At 51.1% G+C, this 14,783-nt stretch overlaps 2 protein-coding genes across 3 annotated transcripts in view; both read left to right on the top strand.

Moving 5' to 3' along the window:
- Positions 1-7,456, top strand: part of EPGN (epithelial mitogen) — a 33,701-nt gene extending 26,245 nt beyond the window's left edge. The window contains exon 5 of one of the 2 annotated variants that reach the window (XR_010360564.1): positions 7,373-7,456. The gene's annotated coding sequence lies outside the window, so the exon portion shown is untranslated. The remainder of the gene's footprint in view (positions 1-7,372) is intronic. The other variant, XR_010360563.1, reaches the window with a different exon arrangement.
- Positions 1,146-9,712, top strand: EREG (epiregulin). Its single transcript, XM_064416301.1, has 5 exons — positions 1,146-2,046; positions 7,373-7,456; positions 7,603-7,726; positions 8,284-8,430; positions 9,308-9,712. The coding sequence occupies exons 1-5, from the start codon at positions 2,001-2,003 to the stop codon at positions 9,366-9,368; spliced, it is 462 nt and encodes a 153-aa protein (XP_064272371.1). The 5' UTR covers positions 1,146-2,000; the 3' UTR covers positions 9,369-9,712.
- The last annotated feature ends 5,071 nt before the right edge of the window (positions 9,713-14,783 follow it).

Below are 14,783 nucleotides of genomic sequence, written 5' to 3'. Positions count from 1 at the left end.
AAATTAATTATAAAGTGGAAGTTCTTCGGTGATGCTGCTTTTTAAGGCATCTGTAAGCCCACACACAGAAACACGTTGCTAATAATTGCGATTCCTTCCTTTACTCATTATGATCCCTGAAAGAGCAGACAATAAAATCCTTAATAAGGGGGATCAGCACAAATTAAAGAAGCAACAAAAACAGTCATGCGGCATCAAAAAAGATACCATCTGCATGGCATGACTAATTAGAGGGGGGAAAAAAGGGGACTTAGAAAAAGATCCCAGCTGTATCATGTCCCACTTGCTGTGGAGGGCATCCTTCTAAATGCTACTTTCACACCGAGCTTTATTACATTTATCTTGCCAACTCTCATACCACTTAGGTAATTAATAAGTGGTGCTGACACACAGTTCTGTAGCAACATGCTGCCTTTTTTCACTTCAGCATCTCCGTGCCACTGTAGACCTAAGAAAATGCTCCGAAAATAAGGAGTATGATTTGTAAGTACCAGATCTATTGCAGCCCCCTGAATGAGTCTTTACTCCTTAGAACTGCATTCTTAACATGACGTTGTGCTATTTGGAATTCTGCAGTATCCAGTATCCAGTATATCTGGATTCTGCAGTATCTGCAGTATATCTTCTACAGTTACCTCTCTTCAATATCAGTATCAATAACTGTTTATAAAACAGAGAAATTAGGGACACTTAGTCATCAGCTGGTGCAGTGCAGCTCAGTGTCAGTTCTCAGGTTCCTTTCACTGTGAGATATGCTTATCAGTGCCACAGTAAACTGGGTATCGATGTGCCTTTATGGAGAGTGGTAAGGCAGGGAAAATTATTTTTCCTTTAAAAGGAAAAGGAGTAAACCATCGTTGCTCCGAGCAGCTTGTTGAGATAAAACAAGCTTCATATTTTAGGCAAATGTGTGCAGTAGGGATTTGATGGGTGGGATTCCTCACTCATCCGATGGTGGGACGTAACTACTGAACGAGGTGTTGCCTAATATAGCGACAGAGTGCGTGGGCTTCAACAGGATGCTTGAAAGGAATTTTTAAAAAGTAGCCATTGGCTGCTCTTTCAAGGATCTTATAACTGATAGAGATGTTGCTTCCAGGAACTGCCCGTGCTGCTGGGCTGTGATGAGGCCAGGGGCTGGAGGGGGAACATGGCATACACACCCCCTGAGCCCAAGACCATTGCGGCCAGCCCAGGCGCCAGGTGAGATGCTGGCATTCCTGGTGCCTGTGCTGTAACTTAATAAGCCATTTCTGCGCCTAGCTCCAGGGCTGCCTGGCAGCTGCATGTGTGTGCTGAGGGTCACTTCAGAAATGCCAGGAGATGGGAGATTAGGCCAGCAAGTTCCCAGCTGCCCACCCTGGGGTGTTTCCCAAACCTCGGTTTAGGCACAGGTGGTGCTCATGGCAGTGCAATGGCCCAGTGGTCCCTTGTGTGCCGGCAGGGCATACCTGGGCAGCTGGCTCCGGGTCCGCAGGGCCTCGTGCCATTGCACATCGCGTGGATGGATGCTTTGAGGGCAAGCAGAGGCAGCGTCCCGAGGCTGTGCCGTAGGCATCCACAGCCGCGGGAAGTCCCGGGCATCAGTGCATGGGCTAGACTGCTCAGAGGGCTCGGGTAATTTTACGGTCCCAGGTACTATTTGCAGTGCTACCTGCTGGAACCAGGGACGCCTAATGTACCCAAGCACCAGCCGACGGCCGGAGGGGGCACAGCCGCCCCCTGCTCCCGGCGTTCGGGCCGGGACAGGCGGTCCGAGGCGCTGTCCGTGCCCGCCGTCGGGGCATTGCCCGCGGGCAGGGCCGGGGGCGGGGGGCAGGAAGCGCGGAGGCCGAGCGGAGCCGCTGCCCCAGCCGGGCGGGCCGAGTGTCACCGCCGGGCCCCGCCTCTCCCCGGGCACATAAAAGCGCGGCCGGCCACCGATTGCACACTGCCGCGCCGCTCCTGCTGCTGCTTGTGCCCTTCCTGCCGCCTCCTCTGCTCCCCGGGGACCGAGGGCGATGGACGCCGGCTGCCTGTGGGCCCGCAGCCTGCTGCTCTTCCTCGGTAAGCGGCGAGCTCCTCTTTCCCGCGGGCAAGGGCTGGGAGGGCATCGGGTGCTGCGTCCTGGGGCAGGGGCGTTCTTTGGCTGCGGGGAAATCTGCGTCAGGGCATAACGTTCAGGTTGCCTTCAAGTGAAACTGATGGGTTTCTCTCCGAGATGAAGTTCCAGGCGCTGACAGGTGTACCCCGGTGGATTGTATGAGCTGAGGAGTGGAGCACACAGCACACTCTGTGGTGTGTTGCTTCAGGATATTTTGTTGCTTGTGTGATGCCCAGGTGTGTCCTGTGACTGAGTGAAGGTGGACATTCTTTCCCTTCTCCCCAGCTCTGCTCCCAGCGCAGTCCGTCTCCTTCACCATGACCTGTCCTGTTTGTAACCTGGCCCTGCTGCCTTCGCCCAGGCTGTGCTCTGGGCGAGCTCAGTCGGTGAATCCTCACAGCAGCAGAGACTTCCTGATCGTAACAACAAAACAGGTTGTGGCCTCCTTCTGCTTGACACTTCTCCACCTCCTCGCTGGGAGTGTGTTACTCCATTGTATGACATAAGCTACCTGAAAGTCTCAAGTGAACACGTGTATCCTTAGAGCCTCAAGAGTCCTGGGGCCTGGGTGTGCTGTGATGCAAGAGCTGATCCTTGTCACACACCTCCACGGGGCGCTGGCAGTGACAGGTGGCGACTGCTGAGAGTTGACCCTGTTGGGCAACTTGGGCTCTGTGGGCAGCAAAGTCCTGAGACCTGGCACACTCACGCCTTGCTTTAATGACAGAGCGTGTTCTCACACGCACAACGTTGGGCTTGAGGTCGTAGTTGATGGACAAACTCAGTTCCCGAGACTTCTCTTTTGGGACAGATGTTTTCCTCACCTTCTGAGCCCACTGCAGTATGAGTTTGTGTCTTTCATCTTAGCTGGGTCTTTTCATAACAATTGATGGAGCAGCTGCAGCCCAGCATCTCGCTTGCCAGGACAGCAGGCTAAACATCTTGTAGTCTGTGAGTCAGCCATGCTTTGCACAAAAATGACACTGGTAGGAACTGGTATGTCTTCATGGATCTGTATATGAATTTCTTTGTTTCCGGGGCAGGCACAGCATCTAATAGGGATGGGTTAGTCATAGCTAGGTGGCATCATAACAAGTGCTGTGAGCACTTTACTGCCTTCCCCTCCCAGGGCAGGAGTGTAAGCAGAACTTGGTGCTTGTGGGAAGACTGGCACTGGTGTTATGCCAGACTGGAGGAGGTTCCCTGCTGAATGGCTGAATCCTTACTGAAGTGACAGTCTCCTTGGCAGGTTCATATCCTGGCTGTTGTGGGCTTGGAGACTGGGCAGCAACAAGGCAGTGGTGAGATAGAGATGTCACTTGCTCATGTGGATGTGGTGGTGATGGGGACGAGCCGGGGCCCTGCCTTTTCTGGTAGCTGCTGCAGGAGCCTTGGCACTGATCTCCTTGTGCTCACTGTAACGCCCACTCAGGGGGGAAGGCAAGCGTTGGATCTCCGGACTCACGGGACAGTTCCAGGACCTGCTGTCCTTATGGTTTCCTGTGTCACATTGTCCTGGCTCTCAGCAAATTGGCTCAGCATAAAGACTGCTGCATCTGACGATGGGGCAAGTGTTAGTGGCCGATGTGTCTGGCTGGAAGTAATAAGGGATTTCTGCTTTTGTGGCATAGGGACCTCAGCCCCCACGCAGCTGGTGGGAAGCAGTGTGGCCCAGGCACAGGGGCAGCATGTGAGTAAGATCAGTGGTGAAGCAGTACCAGGATGACAGGGTGCACATAACTGCATTCTCTCTCCCTAAGGGAAAGTCCTGGCACAATGCTGAAGATGATCCTGTGGGCCAGTTTTGGAGCACCAGTCTTCCCATGACAAACTGGTGTTTCCAGGCCTGCCTTAGAGCTGCTGTGACCCGATCCTGGACATCCACAACTGCAAGTCTGTGGTTTTGGAATTAATTAAACAGTGGTAGTAGGGATGCTCACAAAGCCAGTGGGACAGACTGGCTAACTTCCATGTTCCCTACCGGTTTGCCCAAAGAAGACAGAAGTCAGTTAAGACATCCCTGGATGTGCAAAATCAGGTGATAGGGATGCATCTTGGTCTGTCTTTGCAGTTAGAATGGGCTAAGATCCTTCAGGTGTGTGTCTCCTGGGCACCTCTGCTTTGGAAGTGCAGCCCATGGGGAGGGTGTAGGTGCTGCTGCTGTGGCAGAGAGGCCACAGAGATGCCAAATGGGAGGCAGCACCATTCAGGTGAATTAGTACAGGACTGGCAATCTGGGTGACACTCAAACAATGACTGAGCTCTCAGAAGAGCTTGACAGTTCCCCTGGTGCAAATCCTTCACAGAGCAGTCCTCAGTTTAGTGTATCTCGCATGTGCATCCTTCATCCTTAGCAGTCATCCTGCCACTGGAAACTACAGCTGGCTCACAGTGGGCAAACTGACCATTAACCCTCGCAGGTCATCTCTGATGGAGTTTGCAGGAAGTTAAGGCAGTTGGTCACTGGCCCTCATTTTCCTTTCTTCCCTCATGGAAGGACAAGTAAGCAGCAGCAGCAGCATTATTCCTGTTCCAGTAAGTGCTGTGAGTGTGAACTTTGCAGGAATACCTGTGAAGCCAGATGGGATTATGATGTAGGACTATGAAACACTCACATTCCTGCAAGACACAGATGAAAATCCACCAGCTCATTACTCTTATCTTGTACCCTGTGTTTGCTTAATGAACAGTGAAGGAATAAAAATATAACCTCTCCCAGGTGCTGTGTTTAGTATGCATCATCTGATAAATATCCTGGGAAAGGCTCTCCTTTGCCTGTGCTGTGTGCGGATCCCTTATCCTCCCAGTGATGTCAGAGGGGAAATATGTGCATGGGGGAAAGGGCAAAACAGAGCATTGCAGACAGGAAGAACTTTGCCCAAAAGCAGCAAATACTGCTGGGTGTCAGCAAATATCCACGCCTGCAGTCCAGCCTTTCCGGCCCTGAGAGCCTGCAGTCAGGTGGAGGAGGCACCTGCACGTGGCTGGGACTGAGAAAGCCCTTGGGCAGTACTGGAGGAGGAGGTTATTTTTAATTTGTCCCCCACAGATGTCTGAGTTGTGGGCTTTAACTGGAAAGCCATGCTTCTTTCTGGAGCCAGGAGGAGAGCTGGCCTGTCTTTTCCATGGACCTTTTGGTTGGGATTTTCTCACATGTGAAAGCCGGGTTCTGCTAAGTCTCCAACTGGGAACTCCAGCTTCAAAAGCAGCTGCTGGGGTTGTGCTCAGGTCAAGGAAGGGTGCAAACTGTGACAGAAATGTGTAGGCTGCGTGAGATCCTCGGCTGGCTTAATCCATCTGCTAACAAGTGGGTATCTGGGATACCTCTGGCAGGTTTAGCCTTGACTTTTGTTAATTTCTGTCTTTAATTCTTTATGTGACGTGATGTATCCCTAGTGGGACACTGCTGTCCTGTGCCACAGCTCCTCCCTGCCAAGGGAGTAGCTTAGTCCATGGAGCACTCCTGAAATGTCCCCCTAGTTCCTGGGAAGAAGAACTGGCTCGGTAAATCTTTTTCCAGCATCTTTTGGGACCCCGGGTTCCTGAGCTGCCACTGTCTGACAGCTGGTGGCCTCTCCTTTCACACACTTGAGCTTATGTTTTAGCAACTCAGACTGGCCTCACAGAAGTGTTAAACTGCTGCTGCTGAGGCAATCGACAGTGAGCACATTGCTGCTTAAGAAAAAAATCCCACCCTGAAAGTAAACTTGCATGTCCTGCCCCATTGGAGGGAAAGGCAGGTCCCTGCTGAGTCATGCCAGTAGGCATGGGAGTCTCCAGCTGGTACAGGTCCTGGCATCTTGCATCTCTTACTGTTGCTCTGGCTCTGGGGTACCTGGGCTTTGTTCTTTCTTCTAGAGCTTGGTGGAAATCTGGTTTATTAGTTTTGCAGAGGGAGGTGAGAAGGAGAAATGATGTTGTTAAAAATGCAAACACAGGAAGAAGCCCTGTCCCTCTTAGATATTCCTGCTGGTTTTGTGTGTAGCTGGAATGAAGGATAAAGGAAGCCTACTGATCACCCAGAAGCAGATGAGCTGCCGGAAATCCCTAAATTACCTCTACTAGATTTAACCCTGAGATGTAATGACACTTTCTAATAACTGGAGTTGAATTAGAACGATCAGGAAATTATGGAGGCACACTCCCTCCATTAGACATGCATGACCTGACAAGTTAATAGAGGCAAACAGCCCAAAGACACAAATTACAGACTTCCGTGGAATGGGGCTGATGACTAAGCAGTTCATGAGCAGGTTAATTTGTGACCACAGCAGGAGTTTTAGCCAGGTGGATTTCATGGCCAGCCGGGGCAGGCATTCACTATTCCTCATGGACTAGCCATGAAACTACAGGCACCCGTGCTGGCTTTCCAATCCTGTTTGCAAATGTTCATGTAACTAGGAGCACCTGAAAGCTGTGTCTGTTTCTCCTGGTGTTCTGTTAAGTAACAGGGTCATAAAGTGGTCAGTAACCTCTCCAAGGCCGTGGGCAGATGAGGAGGGTTTGGTATCTCGTGTTAGCGGCTTTGCAAGCGGTCTTTTAACCATGGAACTGCCTAAGGAGTGGGTGTCAGTGCAGGAACTGTCCAGCCCTTCAGCTCTCTTCAGCAGGGAGAGGGCTGAGGAAGTTCTTTGCTGGTAAAGAGCAGCTTTTGTGTTAAGCCTTCCTGGAGCAGTCTGTGGTCTCTGTGGTCTCTCTCTCAGTACCCCAGTGGTGGGGTACTGAGCCTGGATCAACACTCACCTGGTGTGCTGAGTCACCAGCTTCACTGACTTGCAGATTCCTAGGAAATTCTCTTCCTGTGGGCTGTTGTGAGTCAAGGATATCTTGATTTTGATCAGCAAAAGGACTCCTCCTGTGATGAATGAGGGACTGTCATGCCTAATTGTGGAAACCTGGCTACTTCCCTTGCACAGGTGCCGTGCCAGACCAGTCAGAAACCTAACATAATCATCAAATGGCCTAATTCCTGCCTCTCCCCATAATCTCTCCAAGCCCGTTCCTGCTCAGTTTCACTCAGAGTGTGGGCAAGAGGTGGTCACAGACACCAGGTTTCTGTTGAATCTTTTTGTTCTGCATTAAAAGTTTGTATTTCAGAGATGTTTTTTGGGCTGCCATTTATAGTGTAGGCAGCACATCACTCAGACCTGTATTTTTCAGCTTTCTGAACTTCGGGTCTTTCCTACCATGATGAGAAGCTTCTGTTCTTCTTGAATTAATTACTACAGCACCTTAAATACTTAACTCAAAATACATCTAGTTTTGACTGTTGTTTTTATTCTCTTATAGGTTACCTATTGCAAGCAGTGCTGGGCACAACAGTGATCCCGTTATGTGGGCCTGGTGAAATGGAGAACTGCACAACAGCACTCAGTAAGTACTGCTCAGCTCTTTGAAAATACCAGGTCTTGGGTTCCCATCTTCCTTGGGCTGGCAGCCTCACTGAGGTGCCCCTGGGAATCATTTTTCTCCGAGCAGCATTTCCCACATCCTGAGGTGCTAATGAAATATCTTTGCAGTCCAGACAGAGAACAGCCCACGTGTGGCCCAAGTTGGGATAACGAGATGTAAGCCTGAAATGAAGGACTACTGCTTCCACGGGCAGTGTGTGTACATCGTGGACTTGGATGAGCACTATTGCAGGTATGCACAGGCCCCACTCATCCTGCAGATCTCCCTGAGGTGGGCTTTGAGCTGAACTTTGCTCTGGCTGCCACTCACACTTAGCTGAAACACCAATCCAGCCAAGTATTAAATGCTCATAAGAAAGTGAAGAGAAGCCCCATGTCTGTAATGCTCAGCTGCATTCAAGGAAGTGTAAAGCACATGTGCTGCCTCCAGTGATCTCTGTGAGAGTCTCAGACACCTGAAATTGGTGACCAGCCCAGCTTAGATCTGGGACATTCTTTCTGATGTGTGTCCATCTGTATTTATACTAGTACGAGATCCAGAGCTCAGGCACAGCACCAAGGTCTCTCCTTTTATCCAATCTGAAATTAAGACCCTTTAGGCATTTTTAAGGGTATTGCTCATTTGCCTGAACAATTTGCAGCCGTCTCTAGGACCACGTGGGCTTGAGTTACATCAGTTTAAGTGTCTCATCCCTGAGGAAACAGCAGGCCAGCAGCACGGGATGCTCTGTGAGCTGCTGAGGGGTAACCCCGCTGCCACGTGTCTGACTGTGCCTCTGTCACCCTCAGGTGTGACGTGGGCTTCTCGGGAGTGCGGTGCGTGCACTCAGAGCTCGTGCGGCAGCCCCTCAGCAAGGAGTACGTGGCGCTGACCGTCATCGTGGTCCTGCTCTTCCTCGCCGCCCTCTCTCTCGCCAGCTACTACATCTGCAGGAGGTGAGACGGGTGCTGCTGGTGGCTCGGGAGGCCGAGGCAGCTGGAGGTGGCAGGCATCCTCTGAGCACCCTGGCTAGCCTGGAACAGCTCGCTCACCGGGTACACAGACCCGCTCAGCTGCGCCTGAAGCGCTCAGGACAGGCAGCGTGCTGGCAGCATGGCATGGCCCCGGCTGCAGGGCAGGCAGCAGCACTCCCAGTGCCTGTTCACCCTCCCTCTGGGGCTCTGTAGGCTGGCTCGTGTCTGGCTTAGAGGGTGTGCTGAGCTCAAGGAGAGAGCAGGCAGGGAATAGGGAAATTCTAGGTCTTTCGTTGGTAATGCCATTCCCTCAGGCATCAGGGGCTGGAGAGCAGCTGGATTTCTGCCAGCTGGTTTGCTGATCTAGTATGTTATTGTGGTGAGTGTGATATCATGAGCACTGCCTTATCAGCTTTACCACAGTAAAGGGGGACAGTACTCTTCTCCATGAACAGATCCAAAGCAGCAGGGAATCATTCTCCAGCCTAAAAACTAACGGTAAGGATTTGTCAGAGAGCTGAGGAGATGGAACAACTCAAGAGGAAGAGCTAAGCTTCCCAGGTCTGGTAGGTAGCTAGATGGTAACCAGCAGGATTTCTCAAAGACAAGCCTAGTACCAGCAGGAAGACTTTAATGCAGTTGTGGAATTGTCAGTGAAGAGTCGAGAAAGGATACTGCATTCAAGTGATGTCAGACCTGGAAATGAGCGCAGACAGAGAGAGCCCAGCTGCTAGAGATTTAAAGCAAATGTGAGGAGCTCGTACGGCTTTTTTCTCCTTCTTTCCATTGCCCCCCACTCCCCATCAGTCCCCAAAAGCACTTGGCTTTCCAGAACTCAGATTTCTCTCTTCTATTCCAGGTATCGCAACAAGAGGAGACAAACAAACGCCAGTGAATACAAGGAAGTTGGTGCCCTATAGGAGAAGCTGTGACTTCCTGCAGTGTTCAGTTCATCTGGATGGACTCAACGGCTACACATCTATTTAAATTTTTTTTTGTTAATAATATTTACAATATTTATAACATTTTAAAAATTTCAATTGTCTGGTGATTCAATAAGCATAGGTCAAGCATTTTATTTTCAGTGTTTTATTTTTTTATTAAATAATATTTCCTAAAGGAAATCCCACCTAGGTGGTTCTGTGGGATAGAGATATATTTTTATAAAAACTCATCTTCTTACTCTGGAGAGAAGAATTTTATATTTATTCTTGTGAATATACTCAAAGCAATTGTATTCCTTGAAATAAAATTCTAGACAAAGTCAAAATGTCTGCTGATTCCAGCAAGTGGTGGTGGATGGAGTTACCCCCAGCTGGCTGCCTCTCACTGGGGATGTTCCCCAGGGCTCAGTCCTGGGAGCAGTCCTGTTTCGTACCTTTATCAACAAATCCTCATGAAAGGGAAGACATTGAGAGCCTGGAGCATATCCAGGGAAGGGAGGTGGGGAAGGGTCTGGAGTACACATCTGGTGAAGAGCAGCTGAGGGAGCTGGGGGAGCTCAGCCTGGAGGAAAGGAGGCTCCGGAGGGAACCTTCTGTGTCTCCACAACTCCCTGACAGGAGAGGGCAGCCAGGGTGGGTCAGGGGATGTGCTTCCAGGACACAGGGACAGAACAAAAGAAAACATCCTCAGGCTGTGCCTGGGGAGGTTTAGATTGGATACTAGGGAAAATTCGTTCTCTCTGAGAGCTGTCCAGCGCTGGCAGAGGCTGCGCAGGGCAGTGGTGGAGTCCCCATCCCTGGAGAGGTTTAACAGACATGTTGATGTGGCACTTGGGGAGATGGGTTATTGGTGGGTTTGGCAGTGCTGGATTAATGCTTGGACCCTGTGATCTCAGAGTGAAACCCAGCGTGGCTTGACTGAGCAGTGTCTTTGAAGTCTCAGCAGTTATTCTTGGAGAGAGAAACCACAGTACTGTTAATAAAGTGTATCCGTGCACCTTAGTTCCAATGGATAGTTTTAACTGGCACAGCTGTAGGAATTCTCAGAGGGCAGCTCCTAGTGCAGCGTATCCAGCACAGACTGCATGCCAGCAGCACGGATCTTGTCTCATCCATACCCTCAGGAAGGTTGTGCTGGCTGTATTTTGGATTTCAGCACAAGCTGATGAGCCTCTGCAGCTGAGCACACAGATACATGGCACCTCAGGCTGCGAGTGTAGCTACAGCAGGACACCTGCTTTGGAGCCAGCACGAGTCCTCCCCACAGAGTTTCTGCCACAGCATCCATTGTACAGCTTGGAGCAGGACAAGGAAAATTTCTGAGTTTGGCCATAAATATCTTGTTGGCCTAAAATGATGATAAAGTAGCCTGCTGAGGTTTAGCTGAACCCCAGGTGTTGGCTTCCTGTGAACAGGAAGGATTCTTGCAGCACCTGAATCATCCCTCTTAACCCCATCCCTTCTCACACTTTCAGAAGACATGAGAAAAAGCCCAACCTTTACGTCATTCCTGGTCACTGCCAGACATCCAGGCAGGCTGTGTTGGTGGTGTTGGTGGGTGTGAGATGAGCGATCCCTTGGCTTGTACAACAGTGGGATCCCTATCCTGTAGGGATTATGCTCACTGTGCTGGGTCTGTGCAGGTAGCCTGTGGCTACCTTCTGCCACCTTCTGTGACCTAAGTGCTCATTGCTGGTGGTGCTGCAGGGTTGTCTTGGCCCAGCCCTCACCCAGGTCAGTCAGTGGCTGAGATGAGTTTGGTTGGTGTCAGGTTTTCCCCACTCCTTCTGGACCCTCAGCATTGAACTAGAAGGGGATTGTTGGTCATTCCCAGTTAACTGGGTTAACTCACAGGGCCCTCATTAGCTGCTCTTCAGCTTTTCACTTCCTCTCTCCCTTCTCCTGTAATCCAGTTGTGACACAGGAACCTGTTCTGCTGGGTGACTGGTGACAGCTAATGGCAATCCCAGCCACAGCCTCGTTGTTACACAGCCTTTCCCAGTGGGAAGATGCGGCAAAAATCGATTCTTGGAGCCTCCTTCCATTCCTGCTGTGACCCAGTTAGGATATGTGGTGACACACCTTTTCCCCCTCAGGCTTCCTTGCCTGTCCGTGAACTACTCTGCCCCGTCCCTGTTTATCCTCCAGAAACTTTTCCTGGGCTCCCGGAGAGGCCCAGCCCAGAGGCCTGGCCCCCAAACGCTGACCTTTTTGCTGCTCTGCTCCACTTGGCAGGAGAATCCCAGAAGGGGATCTGAGCAGTCCCTGGAGCCACAGGTGAATCTTTCTGCTGCAGCACTCAAGCCCACACACCCCTTGCTGCTCTTGCAGAAGGTTCCAACTGCAGTAACAGCACCATCCTGGGGTTTGTCGTGCCTTAGGCTTTGGGTCTGACACATCTAACAGGAACAGTCCGCTTTCAGGCCTGTGCAGGATTTGTTTGGAGTTTTTTTATCTGTCTTGACTTTTAGCTGACTGTCCTGATCTGGCTTGGGCTTTCTCCACCTATCCTGTTGCTCATCTGACTTCCAGCCCACAGCAGCCCTTCCAGCACCTGTGTTTTTCTCACTCCTGCACATGATTGAGAAACTGCAGAACTTAGGGCCACACAACATACCAGCCTGCCACCTCAACCGCTTGTGCTGGCTGGATGGAGATTGCCAGTCCAGCAACCACACAGCCGGGTCCTGGGGACACGCCCCAAATAATTTGCCCCTGAGAATGAACCTCCCTCATTCTTTCCATGGTTTCTGCTGGCACCACCTCTGTCCCTCTGGTGCAGCTCTTCCTCACCTGCACCACCCACTGTCAGAGTCACCTTTGGCTGCCTCTTTCCTGCGGTGAGAGCACCCGTGGTGTGTCTCCTGGGTGGCCCTGCCAAAGCCTCCCTGACACAATGGCTTTGCCTGCTGCATGAGTGTTACAGGCCAGGGCAGTTTTTCCCTGCCCGTGACAAACTGCTTCACTGCACAGGGAGTGTGGGAGGGGGGAAAGGGACTAGGGGCTGGTGCTGGAGAAACCCACCTGATGACCTGTCATTGTACAGGTAGGTGACAGGTGGTCATCAACCTGTCCTCAGGGCCACCAGCAAGTCACTGTGCAGGGTTTCTGCCCGGGACACTTGTGCTGGCAGCTCTCTGGAGGACTGAGCAGCCGCAGCTCCCATAGCTGCAGGAGTGCTCCGTTTGACATCTCCCATCCCTTTCAAACCTGTCTCATCCCAGATTTGCCCTCTTGGTAACCCTGCCCTGGGACTCTTGCCCACAGGTCTGTATGTTTTATCTGAAACTCATTCCAGCCTCTTGGGATTCAGGCAAAGGCCAGCTGATGCTTGTTTTCAGGCCTGGGGCAGTCTGACCTAGAAAGCAACAGCAACTCCTTCCTGGTGTCCTGTGGAAGGATTGTGCGGGTGTGAAGGCTCACTGTGAACCCTCCAAAAATGCTTTGTGCAGACATCACTGGTGTTGCTTCCCCTGGTCACCACGTGGCTGACTTGTTTTATGAGGGCATTAGAAGAAAGACCTTTCGAAAGGCAGCCACCAACCACAGAACTGCAAAGAGATCAGAGTGTGAGTGCTCACAGCAACGTAAGCCACCCACCACCTCATCGCTTCTTGAGGGACAAACACTTTCAGTGCCCGGGCACCAGAGCTGCAGCTGCCGCTTGCGCGGTGTCTCTGGCTGCCCGAGTGTTTCAGGGCACCCCCTGGCAGTGCACTGTGCAGCTGCAGCTGCCCTGGCAGTGCAGTCAGCTCCGGAGCCGAGCCTGCTGCCTCCAAAGGCTGCTGCCCTCGCGTGCCTGGCCGGCTTGGGCAATCCCCGCAGCGGCTTTCCTCGGAGTGCGTCAGCCGCGGAGCTCAGGAAGCCTCGGTGACTGTCCCGGTTACATCACAGAGGCGGAGGACGTTTGGACAACTGGTCCTTGTCCCCGCTGAGGCAAGCCTCGGATTGCACAGCGCATCTGGCACCTCATCCCGGGGCTGCTCGTGAGAAGGGCAGGGATGGAGCTCAGGGAGGAGAGAAGAGCTTAAGTGGGCTGGAAAGACTCAGAGGTCATGTACTCATCACATGTCTGACCTGGGTCACTCGCAGTCATCCTTTGTGTCTGCGCTGAGGAAAGGATGGGTGGATAGACCAATGAACGGATGGAAGAAGGGAAGAAAGGATGGACGTAAGGAAGGATAGATGGAAGGTGTTTCATCAGTAAATATAGAACCTTAGTCTTGCACAAATAGACATCATTATTTTAATAAAGCCAGTGCCAAACCTAAATTACCCCAACACTCCCATGATATAATCCCATCCTATATGATTAAAAGATTTCCCAGCAAACTTGGAGATTAAGAAAACTGATCAAAAAATATTGAGAAATCTCTGTGCCCTACCCTGATGGATGCCAGTCTGATCCTTCTGACCCAGTCAGCAGAGGGCTTCAGCCTCTTGATAGGAAAATCCAGCTGGAATTTAGGAGATGAGATACAGTAGTGAACAGGCACCAGACACAATTTGGAACCACTGTTTGTCGATGGACATTTGTTCCCAGTGGTCCTGGGACAGTGGCTCTTTCTGGTCTGGTTTGTTGGGCTGGTTATTGATGCCCTCCATTATAATGGGAAGCTGGGGAAGTTGGAAAAGCCACATGAAGAGGGAGATAAGTCAGTTCAGCTGCCTCTCCCAGAGCTGCTGTCATTTGTGCAGTACAGGGAAATGGAGGTTAATTTTGGGAGAGAAAACTGGCTGATGGGAGTGGATATCCGTCTGGATACACACAACAACAGGGGAATAAGCCTTCAGGTCACTGCAGAGAGGGGGACAATGGAAACCTGGCTGAGGAGTTGTAATAAGAGGACAGAAAATCAGAGAATAGAGTTTCAGTGAGAGCAAGAAAGGATGGTGAGGGTTTTGGCAGCAAAAATTATACAGAAGCCAAGTCTGGAGGAAACGGGACTCAGTACCTGACAAAATCAGAGCATCTGTGACCTCCCAAACACATGGAGCTCAGTGGGGGAGCTCATCCAGCCCCTGGGAACGCTCACCAGGAGGAGAGGAGCATTTAAAGAGGGAAGGGCAAATCTCAGAAATCAGACTGGTAATCAGACTCAGGGTTGTTTCTTCTCCCAGCACATTCACCTATTTAGATTTCCTTTCTGCTGTGATAACTGAGCTTGGGTATTTCATCCCAGCTGCTTCATCACTGGTCAAAGCTTGTTGGTTTTTTCCAACTCACCCAGGTTGTTTTGTTCCTGTGAATTCGTATAAACAGACGAGAAAAAAAATCTGTCCATCCACTGGTATTCCTGACAGGTTCGGCGTCCCTTGATATTCCTAGCGCTGCTTTCATTCCCATCTAGTGGCCGCGTACAAGATTACGCTCTGGGATCCCCAGCTCTT

Source organism: Passer domesticus, chromosome 4 (genome assembly GCF_036417665.1).
Source record: "Passer domesticus isolate bPasDom1 chromosome 4, bPasDom1.hap1, whole genome shotgun sequence".
NCBI lineage: Eukaryota > Metazoa > Chordata > Aves > Passeriformes > Passeridae > Passer > Passer domesticus.
This window is presented reverse-complemented; position numbering and strand designations above follow the sequence as displayed.